The 22,500-nt window shown below is 44.5% G+C and overlaps 1 protein-coding gene across 1 annotated transcript in view; it reads left to right on the top strand.

Moving 5' to 3' along the window:
* The window catches only part of LOC123513326 (protein PRRC2A-like), a 137,400-nt gene that overhangs the window by 43,817 nt on the left and 71,083 nt on the right, over nucleotides 1-22,500 (top strand). The window contains 2 exon segments of the mRNA XM_045270442.1: nucleotides 10,776-11,796; nucleotides 11,799-11,995. Of these exon segments, the coding sequence (XP_045126377.1) occupies nucleotides 10,776-11,796; nucleotides 11,799-11,995 (1,218 nt within the window).

Consider the following 22,500-nt stretch of genomic DNA (forward strand, 5'->3'; position numbering starts at 1 on the left):
CTGAAACGCTTTGCTCTCTATCTCTCTGTCTCTCTCTCTTTCACCACAACTACTCTCCAAGGCCACACAGATGACAAGCCGGGTTCTCAAGAGTGCTTCTCCTGTTCACAATGTAGAAATCTTGTTAATCTGTTACTGGAAGTATAAAAATATAGATGTACCATTCAAAACACTTCTTCTATAAACCAGAGCCCTTTCAAAGTAGTGAAGTCCTCCTCCTCCTCCTCCTCCTCCTCCTCCTCCTCCTCCTCCTCCTCCTCCTCCTCGTTGCTTCTACTTTTATTCGTGTGTAAATTAGATGATACAGAATCTTTGGGGTGTGAAAAAGATTATTCTTATTGAGTTGTTAAGTTACTGAGTTGCTCTCCCCTCCCTTCCCCTCTTTCCTCTTCTCCTTCCTCCTTCCCCTTTCCCCACATTCCATTTCAGTCTCCCTTTCATTCCAGCTCCCTTCGCCCTTCTCTTCCCTTCTCCTCCCTTCTCCTCCCTTCATTATCATTCCTTTCTTCCGTCTGCCGTACATAACTTCTCTCACTCTCTCTCTCTCTCTCTCTCTCTCTCTCTCTCTCTCTCTCTCTCTCTCTCTCTCTCTCTCTCTCTCTCTCTCTCTCTTCTTCTTCTTCTTCTTCTTCTTCTTCTTCTTCTTCTTCTTCTTCTTCTTCTTCTTCTTCTTCTTCTTCTTCTTCTTCTTCTTCTTCTTGCCTTCCTTTTCGTTCCATCACATCACGTCTATTTCTTCTGGTATATACTTATCCAGGCTTCCTCCTCCTCCTCCTCTCCTCCTCCTCCTCCTCCTCCTCCTCCTCCTCCTCCTCCTCCTCCTCCTCCTCTTCCTCCTTTTTTTTCTCTTGTCTACCATCATTCTCCTTTCTCTCTCTCTCTCTCTCTCTCTCTCTCTCTCTCTCTCTCTCTCTCTCTCTCTCTCTCTCTCTCTCAATGGAAAGTCCAGAGCGGCGGTTCACTCAAGCTCAAAATTCCTCTCTGGCTTGTCGTTTCTCTCAGATAAGAGAGAGAGAGAGAGAGAGAGAGAGAGAGAGAGTTGCGTCATTATCTGCTAGACTTGTCCGAGTTCTGCGCCATTTGTTGATGTGTTTGTTGCGCTTCTTGGTGATTGTGTGTGTGTGTGTGTGTGTGTGTGTGTGTGTGTGTGTGTGTGTAAGAGTTACTGCTTGACTGACTGACTGACTGACTGACTGATTGAGAAACGGTGTGTGTGTCTGTGTGTGTGTGTGTGTTGGTAATGGTACACACTGCCACGTTCATCTTAGCGTGACTGTGCGTGCGTGAGTAGATGTGTGTGTGTGTGTGTGTGTGTGTGTGTGTGTGTGTGTGTGTGTGTGTGTGTGTGTGTACAGTTACATGTAACGAGTGAACGTACAAACACACATACATACATGCTACCTTGCTTGAGAGATTGTGAGTTACGCATGAACACACACACACACACACACACACACACACACACACACACACACACACACACACACACCGCGTAGTGTAGTGGTTAGCACGCTCGACTCGCAATCGAGAGGGCCGGGTTCGAGTCCCGGTAAGCGGCGAGGCAAATGGGCAAGTCTCTTAATGTGTGGGGTGTGTTCACCTAGCAGTAAATAGGTACGGGATGTAACTGGAGGGGTTGTGGCCTCGCTTTCCCGGTGTGTGGAGTGTGTTGTGGTCTCAGTCCTACCCGAAGATCGGTCTATGAGCTCTGAGCTCGCTCCGTAATGGGGAAGACTGGCTGGATGACCAGCAGGCGGGGTGGGTTACACACACACACACACACACACACACACACACACACACACACACACACACACACACACACACACACACACTTGCAACATAAGTAAAGCAAATTCCTCAAGATATTGTTTAACTTTTCTTTGTTCTCCATTTTCTTTACTCTCTCTCTCTCTCTCTCTCTCTCTCTCTCTCTCTCTCTCTCTCTCTCTCTCTCAAGCTTATATGTTATCCAAGTCATGAATTTCCATCGTCCTCCTCCTCCTCCAATTGTACTCTTGTTGGCATAGTACCATTCCATTTTTTGTACATAATTTTATTTATGATTGAATGCTACACTGGAGAGAGAGAGAGAGAGAGAGAGAGAGAGAGAGAGAGAGAGAGAGAGAGAGAGATGAGATATTAGAGGTAAATTGGGTGGAAATGAACTTCTCTCATCCCATACGCCCCCTTCTTCCTTTCTCCTTCTCCTTCTCCTCCTCCTCCTCTTCCTCTCTCCTCCTCCTCTCTCCTCCTCCTCCTCCTCCTCCTCCTCCTCCTCCTCCTCCTCCTCCTCCTCCTCCTCCTCCTCCTCCTTCAGGGCTCCTCAGAAAGTGAAGTAGTAGTAGTAGTAGTAGTAGTAGTAGTAGTAGTAGTAGTAGTAGTGGTGGTGATGATGGCGGTAACAAGTTAGATAATAATGATGAATAATGGTTTATAGGAGAGAGAGAGAGAGAGAGAGAGAGAGAGAGAGAGAGAGAGAGAGAGAGAGAGTCATTATCTTCTAAGTTTTCTGTAGCTCCAGAGACGGTCCTTATTGAGAAACTTGAGATCTCTTCCTTATCCTCCTCCTTCTCCTCTATTGTTATTATTATTATTATTTTTATTATTATTATTATTATTATCATTGTTATGGTTCTTTTTCTTACATATAACGTTATTGTTGTTTTTCTTGTTCTTTTTCTTATTTTTATTCTTATTTCATCTATTTCATCATTCTATTTCTGATTCTGCTCTGTGTGTGTGTGTGTGTGTGTGTGTGTGTGTGTGTGTGTGTGTGTGTGTGTGTGTGTTTCTCTTCGCCTATTGTTCGTTCAATGCAATTCTCCCCCTCCTCCTCCTCCTCCTCTCTCCTCCTCCTGCTCCTCCTCCTTTTCCTCCTCCTCCTCCTCCTCCTCCTCCTCCTCCTCCTCCTCCTCCTCCTCCTCCTCCTCCTCCTCCTCCTCCTCCTCCTCTTGAGCTCTCGGGAAACATAAGTATTAACGAAGCATGGCTAATATATACATTCAATCTTAGCAAAGCAATAGATGCATCTGTTCCCCTACGAAATGGGCGCTCGATCGTTAACTCAAAACCGAAGTGGTGGAATACGGAAATAAAAAATAGCCTCCTTGCTAAGAAACGCGCATTTCAGAAATATAAGCTCACTCAAATAAACAGTGATAAAATAGAACACGACCGATTACGCCGAAATACCAAAGCACTCATCAAGAGAAGTAAGAAAAACCTCGAGCTTCACATTGCAAATTCCAGTAAGTCTAATCCCAAGGAATTTTTCAGCTACATTAGAAAGAAAAAGACCTTACCATCAGAAATAGGCCCATTAAAAACGATACCATGATGACAAATATCTTAAATAACTACTTCTCAACCGTATTCACAGAAGTTAACTTAGAACAACAGCCGACTCCTCGCATTCAAAGTAATAACGTCTTTCTGAAGAAAACGAAATTTTGCAAGCGATCAGTAAAATTAAAGTAAACAAAACGCCGGGCCCTGATAGAATTTCTCCAAGAATATTAAAAGAGGCTAAAAATGAATTAGCTAAACCGCTTTCGATACTGTTTGGTAAATCGTTAAATACTGGAAAAGTACCCGACGAATGGAAACTCGCGAACGTTACACCTATATTTAAAAAAGGTAACAAGTCTGAAGCTCAAAATTATAGACCGATAAGCCTCACATCGGTGGTAGGTAAACAAATGGAATCGCTTATAAGAGACAAAACGGTAGCATTCCTCGAAAGTAATAACATCATCAAGGACTCTCAACACGGATTCAGAAACAAGCGATCATGCCTTACAAACTTACTCGACTTTTTCCATCACGTATATAATCTGTTCGACGACACTAGGGCGGTTGATATAATTTATTTAGATTTCCAAAAAGCGTTCGATAAGGTTCCCCACAAACGCCTCATCAATAAACTAAAGGCTCACGGTATAAATGGCGATCTCGTTACATGGATCGAAGACTGTCTATCGGGCCGTGAACAGCGTGTAGTAATAAAAGGTAATTCGTCAGAATGGATCAGCGTAAGTAGTGGCGTTCCTCAGGGATCAGTCTTGCGACCGATTCTTTTTATCATATATATAAACGACATCGAGGAAAATATTAACTGTAAAGTATCAAAATTCGCGGATGATACAAAAATTGCAAACAGGGCGGACTCAGTAACTCAGCGTCAACTTTTACAGAACGATTTAGACACCCTCGTCGAATGGTCTAAAACGTGGCTGATGAATTTCAATTTTGACAAATGTCATGTTCTACATATTGGAAATAGTAATCCATGAGCGAACTACACAATGGGGAATGCCTCCATAAAGAGCGTACAGAGAGAAAAAGATCTTGATGTAGTAATATCGGCTGACCTCAAAGTAATCAATGCACCGAAGTTGTGAAAATCGCAAATAAATTAGTCGGCTTTATCGGAAGATCATTCACATTCAAAACGGAAGAGATAGTATTAACTTTATATAATTCACTCGTATGGCCGCACATTGAATATAACGTACAATTTTGGTCACCCTATTATAAGAAAGACATTGAAAAACTAGAAAGAATACAGCGTCGATAAACTAAAATGGTTCCAAGATTACGTAATAAACCATACGAGGAACGGCTTAAAGAACTAAATTTATTTACTCTTTCCAAACGTCGATTACGAGGAGACCTTATCACACTCTTCAAAATATTTAAGGGATTTACGAATATGAATCTTGATAACTTCCCAACGCTTGACCGGTCAAATTTCACCAGAAACAACGGTTTCAAGATAATAGGAAAGCTATTTAAAACAAACGAAGCCAAACATTTTTTCTTTAATCGCATTATCAATATTTGGAACGGTTTGCCATCGAACGTAGTTGATTCAGGTACTATTTAGACATTCAAAATTCGTCTTGACAAATATTTCGAAACTAATCCCCGGTTGTCACTGTTTACCTCCGAGTAATTTGCGCTGTCCATAAAGAAATATGCCTCAGATCGTGAATTGCGGGGTGTTTCGCGAATACACTTACGCGACATATACAGCCCCGAGTTAACGGTCACTACTACTACTCTCGACCTGTGACGGGCTGTGGAAAGTCAGGAGCCCTGACAGTAGTGATCATCATCGGGAATTAAAGTACCAGGGGTCACTGCTGCGGGGGGTAACCATGTAGTGTGCGGCACCCCTTAGTGGGAAGTACACTTTTACAGTGGACTGAACGGAGCTGGGGCCTGATTGACTGCTGCCTCTCTTGAAAGCGCCAGGCAAGGCTGCCGCACCACCTCTTTACCTCTACACTGTGTCCACATTTACATTACACTATACTATTTTTTTTTTTTTTTTTTTTTTTTTTTTTTACATTACAAGGGCACTGGCCAAGGGCAAACACAGTGTTGGAAAAAAAAAATCCCGCTGGTTGCCAGGCCCTGTTAAAAGAAAAGTAGAAAGAGAAAAAACAGAAAAATCTAAAAGGAGGGTCCAGTTAACGTAAGAGGTGTCTTGACACTCCTCTTTTGAAAGAGTTTAAGTCATAGGCAGGTGGAAATACAGACACAGGTAGAGAGTTCCAGAGTTTACCAGTGTAGGGAATGAAGGAGTGAAGATACTGGTTAACTCTTGCATTAGGAAGATGGACAGAATAGGGATGAGAAGAAGTAGAGAGTCTTGTGCAGCGAGGCCGCAGGAGGGGGAAGGCATGCAGTTAGCAAGTTCAGAAGAGCAGACAGCATGAAAACAGCGGTAGAAGACAGATAAAGATGCAACATTGCGGCGGTGACTTAAAGAATCAAGACAGTCAGTTAGAGGAGAAGAGTTGATAAGACGAAAAGCTTTAGATTCCACCTTGTTTAGTAAAGCTGTGTGTGGATCCCCAGACATGAGAGCCATACTCCATACACGGGCGGATAAGGCCCTTGTACAGAGCAAGCAGCTGGGAGGAGAGAAAAATGGACGAAGACGCCATAGGACACCTAACTTCTTGGAAGCTGATTTAGCAAGAGTAGAGATGTGAAATTTCCAGTTTAGATTTTTAGTGAAGGATAGACCGAGTGTGTTTAATGTAGAGGAGAGGGAAGTTGAGTGTTATTGAAGAAGAGAGGATAGTTGTCTGGAAGGTTATGTCGAGTAGATAGTTGTAGAAATTGAGTTTTGAGGCATTGAACAAAACCAGGTTTTCTCTGCCCCAATCAGAAACAAGTGAAAGATCAGAAGTTAGGCGTCCTATAGCATCTCGCCTTGAGTCATTTAATTGTTGTTGGGTTGGGCGTCTGTTGAACGCTGTTGAATAATGCAGGGTGGTATCATCAGCATAGGAGTGGATAGGGCATTGAGTCAGATTTAGGAGATCATTGATGAATAATAGAAAGAGAGTGGGTGATAGGACAGAACCCTGTGGAACACCACTGTTGATAGTTTTAGGGAAGAACAGTGACCGTCTACTACAGCAGCAATAGAACGATCGGAAAGGAAACTGGAGATGAAGGTACAGAGAGAAGGATAGAATCCGTAGGAGGGTAGTTTAGAAATTAAAGATTTGTGCCAGACTCTATCGAAGGCTTTCGATATGTCAAGGCCGACAGCAAAGGTTTCACCGAAGTCCCTAAAGAGGATGACCAAGATTCAGTTAGGAAAGTAAGAAGATCACCAGTAGATCTGCCTTTACGGAAACCATACTGGCAATCAGAGAGAAGGTTGTGAGCTGATAGATGCCTCATTATCTTCCTATTAAGGATAGACTCAAAGGCTTTAGAAAGGCAGGAAATCAAAGCTATAGGGCGGTAGTTAGAAGGATTGGAGTGGTCACCTTTTTAGGGACAGGTTGAATGTGAGCAAACTTCCAGCAAGAAGGATAAATAGAAGTAGAGACACAGATGAAAGAGTTTGACCAGGCAGTGAGCGAGTTCGGAAGCACAGTTTTGAGAACAACAGGAGGGACTCCATCCGGACCGTAAGCCTTCCGAGAATCAAGGCCAGAGAGGGCCAGGAAAACGTCTTTATAAAGAATTTTAATTTTAGGGATGAAGTAGTCAGAGGGTGGAGGAGTAGGAGGAATATGCCCAGAATCATCCAAAGTTGAGTTGGTAGCAAAGGTTTGAGCGAAGAGTTCAGCTTTAGAAAAAGAAGAGACAGCTGTAGAGCCATCTGGATGAAGTAAAGGAGGAAAGACGAAGAAGTAAAGTTGTTAGAGATATTATTGGCTAGATGCCAGAAATCTCGAGAGGAGTTAGAATTGGAAAGACTTTGACATTTTCTATTGATGAAAGAGTTTTAGTAAGTTGGAGAATAGATTTGGCATGATTACGGGCAGAAATATATAGGGCATGAGTTTCAGCAGTTGGATGGCTACGGAACCGTTTGTGAGCCGCCTCTCTATCATTGACAGCACGAGAACAAGCAGAGTTAAACCAAGGCTTTTTAGCTTTAGGGTTAGAGAAAGTATGAGGAATGTATAGCTCCATGCCAGAGATAATCACCTCTGTTATGCGCTCGGCACAAAGAGAAGGATCTCTGACATGAAAACAATAATCATCCCAAGGAAATCAGAATAGTACTGCCTTAGTTCCTCCCACTTAGCAGAGTTAAAATGCCAGAAGCACCTCCGCTTAGGCGGGTCCTGAGGCTGCACTGGAGTGATAGAACTGGTAACGGAAATTAGATTGTGGTCGGAGGAGCCCAACGGAGAGGAAAGTTTAACAGAGTAAGCAGAAGGGTTGGAGGTTAGGAAAAGATCAAGAATGTTGGGCGTGTCTCCAAGGCGGTCAGGAATACGGGTAGGGAACTTCACTAGCTGCTCTAGGTCATGAAGGATAGCAAAGTTGAAGGTTTGTTCACCAGGTTGGTCAGTGAAAGAAGATGAAAGCCAAAGCTGGTGGTGAACATTGAAATCCCTAAAATGGAGATCTCAGCAAAAGGAAAGTGAGATAAGATGTGCTCCACCTTGGAAGTCAAATAGTCAAAGAATTTTACATAGTCAGAGGAATTAGGTGAGAGGTATACAGCACAGATGAATTTAGTTAGAGAGTGACATTGAAGTCTTAGCCAGATGGTAGAAAATTCTGAAGATTCAAGATTGTGGGCACGAGAGCAAGTGGTGTCGTTACGCACGTATGCGCAACATCCAGCTTTGGATTGAAAATGAGGATAGAGCAAGTAGGAGGGAACAGAAAAGGGCTGCTGTCAGTAGTCACAGACAACTGTGTTTCAGTTAGGAAGAGAAGATGAGGTTTAGTAGAGGAGAGGTGGTGTTCCACAGATTGAAAATTAGAACGAAGGCCACGAATGTTGCAGAAATTGATAGTGAAAGTATTAGATGAAGTGTCAAGACACCCAAGGTCGACAGCAGAGGGGCAGTCCGACCTGGGGACATTTATGGTCCCTCCCAGAGGGGACTCCGAGGCAGGGCGTGGTGAAGCCATTATTAAATTTTGATTTGAAGAGAGTGTAAAAGTGTAAGGTGTTGTAGTGTAGTGTAGGAAGTAGTAGAAGTTGTCTTTAGAGGGCAGGCTGCAGCTGCTCAATTGTATAAATGAGACCACAAAGGGAACCGGGAAGAGAGGACACGGGGAATCACTCAGTCTGCAGCACTGCCTACATCCCCGTAAGTACCTCTCCTGGAGTATTCCACCGGGCGGCAGGTGACTACTGCCTACTCTACTTACACTCACAGATAACCCTGAGTTAACGGTCACTACTCCCACTTTCGACCTGTGAAGGGTTGTGTTTGTCTATGGTCCTGTTAATTTCTTATCACCATCGGGACAACCAGGGATCAATGTTGCAGGGGGAAATCAGTGTACGGCGTCCCTCCAAGGGAAAGTACGCTTACTCAGTGAAGTGAACGGAGCTGGGGCCTGATTGAATGCTGCCTTCCTTGAAAGCGCCAGGCAAGGCTGCCGCACCACCCCTCCGGCATCCACACTGTGACTCCACCCACACGCACATTCACCTCACTACATAACCGTCAAGCACCTACATAGTCCCCCACAAACAAGAGTAGACGTAGATTACAACTTCTTTTCTCTATCCTCTAAAATTCCATTTGGTTTTTCAATACCACATGGTGCCTTTCCTTTTCCGGCCGGCTTCGGCTGGTGGGATGGGTGGGTGGGGAGGAGCCTTCTCCTTTGCTGTCCTGTCTCTCACAGTGTGTAGTTAGTATAGAATAGTTAACCAAGCAGCCTAATAAGGACCCCAGGGTCTGTTGTTGCTTGGTCTTTCCTTTGTATTCCTCCTCCTATTCCTCCTCCTCCACAACCACCACCACCACTACCTGGTCACATATTTTTGTAACAGTAGATAATTAATTAACGCTTACGAGAGAGAGAGAGAGAGAGAGAGAGAGAGAGAGAGAGAGAGAGAGAGTGCTTGGTGACGTTGTTCTAAAATACGAGTCGCGTAATGGTCGCTATTAGTCGCTTGATTGAGTCCTCTCTCTCTCTCTCTCTCTCTCTCTCTCTCTCTCTCTCTCTCTCTCTCTCTCTCTCTCTCTCGTTTCATTCACCGCGAGTCTTTGTGTTCTTTCATTTGTATCTCCCTCTTCTCTTTTTCTTTCTCTCTCCCTCTTCCTGTCCCTCTTCCTCTCCCTCTCTTTCTCACGCCTCTTCTCTCCACTTCTCCCTCCTTCACTGCTTCTGTTTTCTTCTTCTCCCACGCTACTGTTTCCTCCTCCTCCTCCTCCTCCTCCTCCTCCTCCTCCTCCTCCTCCTCACATCGCCTCTTTATATCTGATTGCCTTCCTATCTCCCTCTTTCCTTCCCTCTCTCCCTTTCTCATTCTCTTTCTCACCCTCTTATCTCCTCCAACCTCCTTCATATCTCTCTCTCTCTCTCTCTCTCTCTCTCTCTCTCTCTCTCTCTCTCTCTCTCTCTCTCTGCTTCTCTTCCTCCTTTCACTTTCTCCCTCCATCTCTCCCTCTTTCTCATTCGCTGGAGAAAAGGTTACTGAGAGAGAGAGAGAGAGAGAGAAAGAGAGAGAGAGAGAGAGAGAGACTTGAGACTTGAGTTGTGTGTGTGTGTGTGTGTGTGTGTGTGTGTGTGTGTGTGTGTGTGTGTGTGTGTGTGTGTGTGTGTGTATACACTGACAGTTTTATTTCCCTCATTTCTCTCTCTCTCTCTCTCTCTCTCTCTCTCTCTCTCTCTCTCTCTCTCTCTCTCTCTCTCTCACGCGCCGTTGGGGTGAAAGAAGGGCGTGTTTTGTGGTGACGTTGGTGGCTGGGAGAACGACTGGGGTGGCCGTCAGTTTTGAAGAGGAAGAGGAAGACGAGGAGGAGGAGGAGGAGGTGTAAATATGTCACAAGAAAAGTACCGGAGGGCTTGGCGTCGCTACCTTCAATGGACCAATACGCCAGAGTACCTATATCCCTTCCTCTCCATCTCTCCTCCCCTCTCACTGGCTGTCCCTCCTTTCTTCCTTTCCTCCCCTCCTCTCTCCTCCATATCCTCCTCCTGCTCGCCCCTCCTCATCGAGTTAAAGTTGTGTACAGGATGTGGTGAGGGGCGCGAGGGGAGGCGCGGCGGACAGACGGATGGCTGAGGGATGGCTGTGGTGGGCGGCAGGCTGTGGGCAGACAGTGCCGCCCCGCCCCGCGATACAGTCAGTCCGTCACTAGCGGCGCGGAACAGCGGCCGGCTGACTGCCACGCCATAAAGTGCAGATTAACCGAAAGAAATAAAACGTGTGGTGTGGAGAATTATGGTGATGTGTGTGTGTGTGTGTGTGTGTGTGTGTGTGTGTGTGTGTGTGTATACAGCCACTGACAGCCTCTCTCTCTCTCTTCCCACAGCAGCGAGGACGTGCGCCAGAGCCTGGACGTGTTGGACAGGATCCTGTCAGAGTTTGATGACGTGGGCACAGACACCACCGAGGACGGCTGCAGCAGCGATGTCCCTGACGCGGGCCCCGCCACGCCGCCCCCCGTGGATCGCTCGCTTAAGCCCCGGGAGGCGGCTCCCGAGCTGCCCCGCAAGACTCGCACCGGCAGGCGCGGATCCGGCAGCACCTCACCCTCCAGCCACGAGTACCAGGAGATCAGCCCCGATGTGGCCTGCCCCGCTCCGCCCCTGCCCGACACCCCCGCCCTCCTCACCTCACCCACTGCCCGCGGCGGCCGTCGCCAAGTGTCAGAAGACAGGGCGCGTAGCAGACGCCATGAAGAGGACAGCCGCCGCCAGCCGCGCCGCCAGCGCAGCGAGGACGCCAGACTGCGCTGCGACGACGTGTCCTCCAGCTCTGGTGACCTGGCCGGTCCTGACCCACGCCGCGCCCCGCGAGACGGCAGCCGCGGCAGGTCACGAGAGAGTGTGCGTGGCGGCGCGGGACGTGAGGCGCGTCACTTGAGGAAAAGTCGCTCAGGAGAGGTGGAGGCGCGGCGCCCTGAGCAGCAGGAGGCGCGGCGGCGACGGTCCAGGTCTTCAGACCGCTGGCTGGACCAGCCACTGGCAGACCCCATGATGGACCGGCGACTGTACGACGCGGGGCCATACGATCCCCGCCTCTACGATCCCCGCTACGTGGACCCGCGCCTCATGGACCCCAGCCTGCTGGACCCGCGTTTGCTGGACCCGCGCTACGTGGACGAGCCATACCCGTACCCACTCCCGCAGGACCCAGTCCGCTTCCCACACCTGATGCACTATCCGCCCATGCCCGGCGGCCCCGCCTCCCCCGGCACGCTGTCCCCCGTGCCCCCCGGCCACCCCGTGGGCCCGCCCTTCATTCCCCTGGACTACCCGCCCTACCGCCTCGGCCACTACGACCTGGCCTATCCCGGGGACCCCATGCTGCTGCCCTTCATGGCGCCCCAGGCCCCTACCCTCCAGAACCCCCGCCCCCAGACTACCTCCATCCCGCAGACTGCCTGCCGCCACAGTACCTGCCCTACCCCCCGCCACCCCCTCCTGGCCTGGTAGGCGCCCTCTGGAGCCCCGCCCCCCACCTTCCGCGGGAAGACTGGCCGCCTCCATCACCAGAACAGGCGCAGCAGCTCATCCACAGCGTTGTGAGGTGAGTGTGTGTGTGTGTGTATGTCTGTGTCCAACAAGTCCTGGGGCGGCGTCCCCGGGCTGCGTTCCCGCCAGACTTTTCCTGTTTCTCTCAATTACCGCCGCAAACTTTTCACTGAGTGTGTTTTCGAGATGGGAAGGCTTGTGGCTTTTTGTTTGTTACTCACTCACTCACTCACTCACTCCACTTCCCGCCGCTTTACGGGGCGGGTTGTCAAACTGTGGCGCGTGTGTACTACCAGCGGTGATGTTGAGAGACACTTTGTCACCAGAATGTTCAATGTTGAGTGATGGAGCGGCCAGTGCGGCATTCCTGTCCACACACGCCTCTGCATCGCGGCGTCACGAGGCCTCATCACCAGAGACGCGTCCCGCTTACCGATAGATGGCGCTGCTGTCGTCACTAATGTGTCCCATCACCGGCAGATGGCGGGAACACTAATTATACCTTCAACTAGACATTCCCAGCCTTACCGAGCCTTGCACACCTGTCCTGCATCACCGAGACAGACAGGTGAACCGCTGAGAAACAGTCACACAGATAAACAAACCACCTGAAACATTTGGCGATGGATGGCTGGGAATAGACGGAAGCAGGCAGGAATAGACAAGAGCAGACAGGGACACAGGCGCTTTTGGACACCACACTGCCATTCTGTCGCTTCCCGTCCATGTGTCAGTCAGTTTTCCGTCCGCTGAGCTTCGTAATGTATGACTGGATGACTTGTTCTGCCGCGCCAGCCTCCAGTATTGATTGGTGTGTGTGTGTGTGTGTGTGTGTGTGTGTGTGTGTGTGTGTGTGTGTGTGTGTGTGTGTACGTAATGGCGTGGGTGATGACCGGCCGTAAGCACACCTGTAGAAGGCCATTAAAGTAATTAACTCAGGTGTAGTATCGAACTTTCCTCCTGCTCTTCCTCCTCCTCCTCCTCCTCCTCCTCCTCCTCCTCCTCCTCCTCCTCCTCCTCCTCCTCTTTTATATACATCATCAATACGCGAGGCAACATCAATATCGTCTTCTTCTTCCTCCTCCTCCTCCTCCTCCTCCTCCTCCTCCTCCTCCTCCTTGGGGCTTTAGGTTAACGGATCACAACTTTGCTTCCTCCTCACGTCTCTCCATTCGCTAGCAAGAGGAAGGAGGAGAGAGACAAGTGAGAGAACATGGAGGAAGAAGAAGAGGAGGAGGAGGAGGAGGAGGAGGAGGAGGAGGAGGAGGAGGAGGACGGGGGTAAGAAACTAAGTAAAGTTAGGAGTAGAAGGAACAAGTTAACGAACATTGAGGGGAAGGGAAGAGTGAGATAAATAAGAGGAGAAAGAGGAGGAAGAAGAAGAGGAGGAGAAGAAGGGGGGAAAGGGAGGTAAGGAGAATAATGTTAAGAGAAGAGGGGACAAGTTAGAGAAGACAGGAAGAGGGAAGTAGTAAGATAAAGAGGAGAAGAAGGAGGAGGAGGTTAGAGAGCAAGGAAAGTTGAAGAGAAAGATAAGAAGAAGGAAGAGGAGAAAAGGAAAAAAAGAGAAGAAAGAAGATTAAATAATAAGGGATGTGGAAAAGTTAGATAAAAAGGAAGAAGAGGAGAAAGAAGGATAAGGAAGAAGAAGAGAGATGCAAGAGTAAAGCTAAGAAAAGAGATGAAGAACAGGAAGAAATAAGAAAAGGGAAGAGGAGAAGGAATAAGAAAGAGGATAAGAAGGAAGAAGAAATGAAGGTGAAGAAACATAGGAGAGAACGAGGAAGAGAGAAAGAAAAGAAAGAAGGGAGAGCAGAAAGATAAGGAAAAGGAAAAGAAGAAGAAAGAGAAGAGGAAGAAATAAAACATACCCAAGAGGGGACGAGGAAGAGAATAAGAAGAAAATGAAGGAGATGGAGGTGGAGGAAGGAGAAAAGAAATAGACGAGTTAGATAATAAAGAGAAAAGAAAGAAAGAAGAATAGGAGAAATAGAAGAGGTAGAGAATAAGAAAGAAAGAAAGAAAGAAGGAAGGAAGAGAAGAAGGAAGAAAGTAGATGATGTAGAAAATAAGTAAGAAAAGAAAGGAGAAGAAATGGAGGAGAAGAGAACAAGAAGAAAAGAAAAAGAAAGAAAGGAGGAGGAGGAGAAGGAAGAAAATAGATGAGATAGAGAATAAGAAGAAAAATAAAGCGAAGGAGGAGAAGAAGGAAGAAGATAGACGAGATAGAGAATAAGAAAAAAAAGAAGTAAGAGAAAAAAATTGACGTGATAAAGAAGAAGAAGAAAAAAAGAAAGAAGGAGATGGAAGAGGAGGAGGAGGAAGAAGAAGAAGAAGAAGAAGAATCACTTTATTTCCATTAACCATGGCTATTCTTTACATGAGTTATTAACATACAAAAAGGTAAAAATAATGCATTAGATTTTAGAATAATGATAATAATAGATAAGAGTAAAAATGATGCATTACATTCTAGAATAATAATAACAGATAGCTAAGACAAAAAAAAAAACATTTAAAAAGAAGTAAAAACAAGTAAAACCACAAGAAGAAGAAGAAGAAGAAGAAGAAGAGGAATACAAAGGAATACAAAGGAATACAAAGGAATACAAAGGAAAGCCAAACAGCAACAGACCTGTTGGTCCTTTCGAGGCTGTTTGGTAACTACTTCTAACTGGCTACAGATAAGAGAGACAGGACAGTACAGGAGAAGGCTCCTCCCCACCCACCACTCCCTCCAGCTTTCGCTGGCATGGAAAATAGCTTGGAAAAGTACCATGCAGTATGGAAAAAACTGACATGGAATTTTCACAGGAAAGGATGAAAGGAGATTCTATTATTCACCCTACGGTGAACTCTACATATCTATCTATAAGAAAGTTAATATAGTATCATGTTTAATTATTCAGACAAGAAGAGAGCTTGTTGGGGTTATTCTTTAAATATTTATCAATTTTGTTTTGAATGATGCAATGGAAGTACTGTTTACTATTTCTGAAGGAAGCTTATTCCAAATGTTAACTATTCTATTAAAGAAAAAGTGCTTTGCCTCGTGGGTTTTAAAGCGTTTTGGTGTAATTTTAAATCCATTATTCCTTGTTATGGTGGAATGATCAATAGTAAAATATTTATTTACATCAAGGTTGTTGTATCCCTGAAAAATTTTGAAAACTTCGATTAGGTCTCCTCTTATCCTGCGCTTTGTTAAGCTGAATAAATTTAATGCTTCCAGTCGTTCCTCATACGGCTTGTTTCTCAATCTCGGAATCATCTTGGTCACTCTACGCTGGATCCTTTCCAGTTTTTCAATGTCTTTTCTGTAATATGGTGACCAGAACTGCACACAGTATTCAAGCTGAGGACGCACCAATGAGTTATATAAAGTAAGGATAACTTTTTCTGATTTAAATTCAAAGGTTCTTCCAATGAACCCAACTAATTTATTTGCATTCTTTACTGCTTCTGTGCAGTGTTTGCTCGGCTTGAGATCTTTAGACACCACAACACCAAGATCTTTTCATTCTCAGCACTTGCCAGAGGTACATTACTCATTACGTATTTTGCTTGTACATTGTTACTTCCAATGTGTAGGACTTTACACTTTTCTATATTGAATTTCATTTGCCATTTTTCTGCCCAGCGTGTCAGTTTATTTAAGTCACACTGTAGTTCTTGCCATTGTGACGTTGATGTAACTTTGCTCATTATTTTGGTGTCGTCCGCGAATTTGCTTATTTTACAAGTGATTCCTTCATCAATATCATTAATATAAACAATGAAAAGAACTGGTCCTAATACAGAGCCTTGAGGAACACCACTTTTCACATTGTGCCACTCTGATTCTTTTCCATTTATAACAACACGTTGCTTTCTGTCAGAGAGCCAGTCTTCCAGCCATTTCAGGGTATTTCCAGCTATGCCGTGAGCTTTTACTTTGCTGATTAGCCTCTTGTGAGGGACAGTGTCGAAAGCTTTCTGGAAATCAAGATAAATAACATCCACTGCTTTTGTCTCGTCATACGAGTTAAAAACTTCATAAAAGAAGTCTAGTAGGTTTGTTAAGCAGGATCTCTTGTTTCTGAAACCATGTTGTGAATCCTTCATGATCTTATTTTCTTCTAAAAATTTGACAATCTTATCTCTGATTATCGTTTCCATCAGCTTGCACACTACTGAAGTAAGGCTGATTGGTCTGTAATTAGCTGGGAGTGATTTATTTCCTTTCTTGAAAATGGGCGTGACATTTGCTAGCTTCCACTCCTGGGGACTTTCCTGCTTGTAAAGTTTTATTGAATATAATCGTGAGTGGTTTCACGAGCTCATTTTCGCTTCTTTGAGAAGCCTGGGTGATATCTTGTCTGGTCCAGGCGTTTTGTTTACGTTCATGCTGTTCATGACTGTGAGGATTTCATTTTCTGTAACTATGAAGTCAGGCAGTGTTTTGCCTTGTGCCTGAGGCTCTGGCATGGGCAGACTATTTTGGACATCTTCAGTCGTGAAGACTGTTGAGAAGAATCTATTTAGGACGTTTGCCATTTCAACTTCGTTATCTATTTGGTTTCCGTTTTCTGTTATGAGTGGACCAATTGTTGAGGCTAAGACTCTTTTGGATTTTACATAACTGTGAAATTCCTTTGGGTTGGTTTTACAGGAGTTTGCGATCTGAGCTTCTACAGATTTTTTGCTGCTTTTTATCAACTTTTTTGCTTTTCTACGCAATCTGTCATGCTCTAATTTATCATTATTATGCTGTGTTAATTTGTATTTGTTGTATGCTTCTTTCTTTGCTAGAAGACAGCTTTTAATTTCATTATTCCACCATTTCGGTTTGGTGTTTAGTATTTTCCTTCTGTTTCTTAGTGGTATACACATCTTAGCTGTATCATTTATCTTTTCAGCAAACACCTCCCATGTCTTATCTACATCTGGTGTTTCCAGCAGTATATTCCAGTCAATGGATGCAAGCTGCATACGGAGTCTTGTGTAGTTTGCACGCCGATAGTCTGGCACTTTTTCTTTACTTTCATTCACTTTAATGCAAAGGAAAGCCAAACAGCAACAGACCTGTTGGTCCTTTCGAGGCTGTTTGGTAACTACTTCTAACTGGCTACAGATAAGAGAGACAGGACAGTACAGGAGAAGGCTCCTCCCACCCACCACTCCCTCCAGCTTTCGCTGGCATGGAAAATAGCTTGGAAAAGTACCATGCAGTATGGAAAAACTGACATGGAATTTTCACAGGAAAGGATGAAAGGAGATTCTATTATTCACCCTACGGTGAACTCTACATATCTATCTATAAGAAAGTTAATATAGTATCATGTTTAATTATTCAGACAAGAAGAGAGCTTGTTGGGGTTATTCTTTAAATATTTATCAATTTTGTTTTTGAATGATGCAATGGAAGTACTGTTTACTATTTCTGAAGGAAGCTTATTCCAAATGTTAACTATTCTATTAAAGAAAAAGTGCTTTGCCTCGTGGGTTTTAAAGCGTTTTGGTGTAATTTTAAATCCATTATTCCTTGTTATGGTGGAATGATCAATAGTAAAATATTTATTGACATCAAGGTTGTTGTATCCCTGAAAAATTTTGAAAACTTCGATTAGGTCTCCTCTTATCCTGCGCTTTGTTAAGCTGAATAAATTTAATGCTTCCAGTCGTTCCTCATACGGCTTGTTTCTCAATCTCGGAATCATCTTGGTCACTCTACGCTGGATCCTTTCCAGTTTTTCAATGTCTTTTCTGTAATATGGTGACCAGAACTGCACACAGTATTCAAGCTGAGGACGCACCAATGAGTTATATAAAGTAAGGATAACTTTTTCTGATTTAAATTCAAAGGTTCTTCCAATGAACCCAACTAATTTATTTGCATTCTTTACTGCTTCTGTGCAGTGTTTGCTCGGCTTGAGATCTTTAGACACCACAACACCAAGATCTTTTTCATTCTCAGCACTTTCCAGAGGTACATTACTCATTACGTATTTTGCTTGTACATTGTTACTTCCAATGTGTAAGACTTTACACTTTTCTATATTGAATTTCATTTGCCATTTTTCTGCCCAGCGTGTCAGTTTATTTAAGTCACACTGTAGTTCTTGCCATTGTGACGTTGATGTAACTTTGCTCATTATTTTGGTGTCGTCCGCGAATTTGCTTATTTTACAAGTGATTCCTTCATCAATATCATTAATATAAACAATGAAAAGAACTGGTCCTAATACAGAGCCTTGAGGAACACCACTTTTCACATTGTGCCACTCTGATTCTTTTCCATTTATAACAACTCGTTGCTTTCTGTCAGAGAGCCAGTCTTCCAGCCATTTCAGGGTATTTCCAGCTATGCCGTGAGCTTTTACTTTGCTGATTAGCCTCTTGTGAGGGACAGTGTCGAAAGCTTTCTGGAAATCAAGATAAATAACATCCACTGCTTTTGTCTCGTCATACGAGTTAAAAACTTCATAAAAGAAGTCTAGTAGGTTTGTTAAGCAGGATCTCTTGTTTCTGAAACCATGTTGTGAATCCTTCATGATCTTATTTTCTTCTAAAAATTTGACAATCTTATCTCTGATTATCGTTTCCATCAGCTTGCACACTACTGAAGTAAGGCTGATTGGTCTGTAATTAGCTGGGAGTGATTTATTTCCTTTCTTGAAAATGGGCGTGACATTTGCTAGCTTCCACTCCTGGGGACTTTCCTGCTTGTAAAGTTTTATTGAATATAATCGTGAGTGGTTTCACGAGCTCATTTTTCGCTTCTTTGAGAAGCCTGGGTGATATCTTGTCTGGTCCAGGCGTTTTGTTTACGTTCATGCTGTTCATGACTGTGAGGATTTCATTTTCTGTAACTATGAAGTCAGGCAGTGTTTTGCCTTGTGCCTGAGGCTCTGGCATGGGCAGACTATTTTGGACATCTTCAGTCGTGAAGACTGTTGAGAAGAATCTATTTAGGACGTTTGCCATTTCAACTTCGTTATCTATTTGGTTTCCGTTTTCTGTTATGAGTGGACCAATTGTTGAGGCTAAGACTCTTTTGGATTTTACATAACTGTGAAATTCCTTTGGGTTGGTTTTACAGGAGTTTGCGATCTGAGCTTCTACAGATTTTTTGCTGCTTTTTATCAACTTTTTTGCTTTTCTACGCAATCTGTCATGCTCTAATTTATCATTATTATGCTGTGTTAATTTGTATTTGTTGTATGCTTCTTTCTTTGCTAGAAGACAGCTTTTAATTTCATTATTCCACCATTTCGGTTTGGTGTTTAGTATTTTCCTTCTGTTTCTTAGTGGTATACACATCTTAGCTGTATCATTTATCTTTTCAGCAAACACCTCCCATGTCTTATCTACATCTGGTGTTTCCAGCAGTATATTCCAGTCAATGGATGCAAGCTGCATACGGAGTCTTGTGTAGTTTGCACGCCGATAGTCTGGCACTTTTTCTTTACTTTCATTCACTTTTCCTTTGTCAAAATTTATGGTGAATTTTAAGGTGCGATGATCGCTGGAACTGAATTCTGGTCCAATTTCCACATTTTCAATAGTATTCTCATCATTTGTTAGAACGATATCAAGGATATTGTTTCCTCTTGTCGGATGCTTGATGTGTTGGTGGAGGGAGCTTTCAAGCATGCTATTATACAGCTGCTGGCCAGCGTGAGCTGTCAGTGGTTCGCCCCACCTTGTGACTGGAAGGTTAAAATCTCCCATAATTATGCAATTGTTTACGCAGCAAATGTCCGCGATTTGTTCATACAATTGTTCGTCTGTGGCGGGTGACTGGGCTGGAGGACGATAGACGAGACCTAATGATATTCTTCGGGATTTATTTTCTATATGAATGAAATTGACATCTATGTTTGCAATGGTTGAAGTTGGCATCACACGAGCACGAAGATTACTTTTAACGTAAAACATTACACCGCCCCCTGTACGGTGAGATCTTTCGCTACTAAAAATGTTATAGCCATCAAGTGAGTATTCTGCGAGGTAATCTCTGTGTGTTGTATTAATCCAAGTTTCTGTGATGCCGATGATGTCATAGTTTTCTTGATGTATAAGAGCTTGGAGCTCATTAAATTTATTTCGTAAACTACGGGCATTGAAATAGCAAGCTCTGATCTTGCCTGAATCTGAAGATGAACTTACGACGCTGAAGTTCCTTCTGCCACCTGCACGTTTTTGATCTGTGGAGACAAACTTTATCATGAATTAATCTCCCCATCCTGGCTGCTCCCACTGCATTTAGGTGGAGACCGTCTCTGTGAAATAATTTGTGTTCATTATAGAAGTCATTCCACATGTTAAGAAACTCGACGTTTTCCTGTTGGCAAAGAGTCTTCAATCTGTTATTAGTACTGAAAGCAAGGTTATAGAAACGTGCGTCCGCGTTGATCCTCGGGAGAATACCTGAAATTACAATATTTCTTGATTTAGTCTTGTATTTCTTGATCATCTCCTTGTACTTCTCCATCAGTTCTTCTGAGCGGGAGCGGTGGACGTCATTTGTACCTGCGTGGATGACATAAAGTGTATCATTAGTGGCGTCCTTTGTCACGTCCTCAACACAGTCCGTGATGTCACGGAGTGTGGCTCCTGGAAGGCAGTAGCGTCGTCTACGAGATGGCACACGTCCACAGAATTCTTCTAGTTGGCCTCGGATGATGGAATCCCCCACAAGTCTGGTCTCCTGTGTTTCTTCCACCTGTTCACTGAGAATAGAGAAGCGATTGTAAGTCGTTAGGGGGAGGTGAGTGCGTCGCGTGTCTCGCCTCGCTCCATTTCTGACTGGTATGAAGGCAGGATCCTGGGGGAGGGACGGGCGTGAGCGAGAGTCAGGTGTGGCTGGGGCTACGGAAGTGTGTGGCAGACTGGCAGTCGTGGCGCTCCGTCCAATGTTCGCTGTGACAAATTCCTGTAGGGTATCAAATCTATTTTTTAGTTCAGTGTACCTGTTGTTACCTTCTGCTACTGCTTCTGCTAGACTTGTTTGGGTATCCTGCAATGAATCAAAGTTACTTTTTAGTTCGGCATACTTCCTGTTTCCCTCCTCCACAGCTTCCTCGAGACGAGAACGGGTGTCACACAGTCTGCAGACAGGTCTGGAAAAGAAGTCTTCATAGTACTGCTTGGCAAAACGGCCATGGCAGTCTCTGCAAGCTTTCAAATCAGAAGGCATTATTAATAGAAGGTTTAAATCAAAACGAAAACGACAGTTGGAGAGGCTGGAATGAAGGAAATTATGGGATTAGTGGCCGAGTGCCGCCGCGGGTTTTAATCCGGTCCCCTGAGAGGCAGTCCGCACAGGTGTGAGTAGGTGTGTTTATTCCCCTTGGGAATAGTAGCCGTATACTCACAGGGAAGCCTGTTGCTGAAATGGCACGGAACGAAGCACAATAAAAGCACAGAATCAAAGTAATAATAAGTCACACTTGCCCTGCAAGAAGACAATAAAAAAATACAACTAACAGTACCCAAGCTACAAGTACAAAAATACTACCAGAAACAAGTAAACAGGTGAAAAGGCGAAAATCTATGTACTGACAAAACAAGACGTGTTACACTGTGTTCGCGTCAAGGTGTTTTGTGTAATATGTATGAACTCTACGCTGTTACAGGAAAGATTACAGGTTAAAACAAAGTAACTGAAAAACTTAGCGCGCGGCTGCTGGTACTGCTAGGTAGGGCAGGCCCGGGAGGTCAGGTCACACGTCTGCGCAGGTCAAGAGCGTGGGCAAGACTGAGGAGGAGGAGGAGGAGGAGGAGGAGGAGGAGGAGGAGGAGAGGAAGAGAGAAGAGAGAGAGAGAAGAAGAGAGAGGAGGAGGAGGAGGAGGAGGAGGAAGAAGAGAGAGAGAGGAGAGAGGAGGAGGAGGAGGAGGAGGAGGAGGAGGAGGAAGAGGAGGAGGAGGAGGAGGAGGAAGGATAGGAAGAAGAAGAGAGAGAGAGGAGAGAGAGGAGAAGAAGAAGAAGAAGAGGGAGAGAAAGAAGACGAAGAAGAAGAAGAAGAAGAAGAGGGAGAGAAAAAGAAGAAGAAGGGGAGGAGGAGAAGGAGGAAGTGGTGTGTAAAATCTGGGTCGGTAGTTAAAGACAATACCGATATTGTGTCGAAATTGGCTTAGGAAACAAGGCTTTGATGAAGGAAGATTGGAGGAAAGAGTTTAAAGTTCTTGGCCTGTTTTAGAATCCTGGGAGGCGTAGCGGGGGAAGGGAAAGGGGTGACAGGAGATGGGGGGGGCTACCGGGGGCTTTTTTGGAGGTGTAGAGAGGGAGGGGGGGAGGAAGAGTATCGCTGCTTCCTTAATTAGTAGCAGAAGAATAAACCAATTAAAGTTTCCATTGAAAGTAAAAAAGTTTAAAAAGGAAAAAATGTTTCGTGGGAATTTTGTTTTTTAGTTTTCTGTTTTCTTTCCTCAGATTTCGTGAGTTATATTAGACACCTTTTTTTTTCTCTCTTTTCATTTTTTTTTTTTTTAACTTTCTTTCTTTCTCTTCTTTATGTGTTTGCTTCTTTGTGTCTTTATTGGTGTTGTTTGTGTTGTTTTTGTTCTTGTTCTTGT

This window comes from Portunus trituberculatus, chromosome 35 (assembly GCF_017591435.1).
Source record: "Portunus trituberculatus isolate SZX2019 chromosome 35, ASM1759143v1, whole genome shotgun sequence".
NCBI lineage: Eukaryota > Metazoa > Arthropoda > Malacostraca > Decapoda > Portunidae > Portunus > Portunus trituberculatus.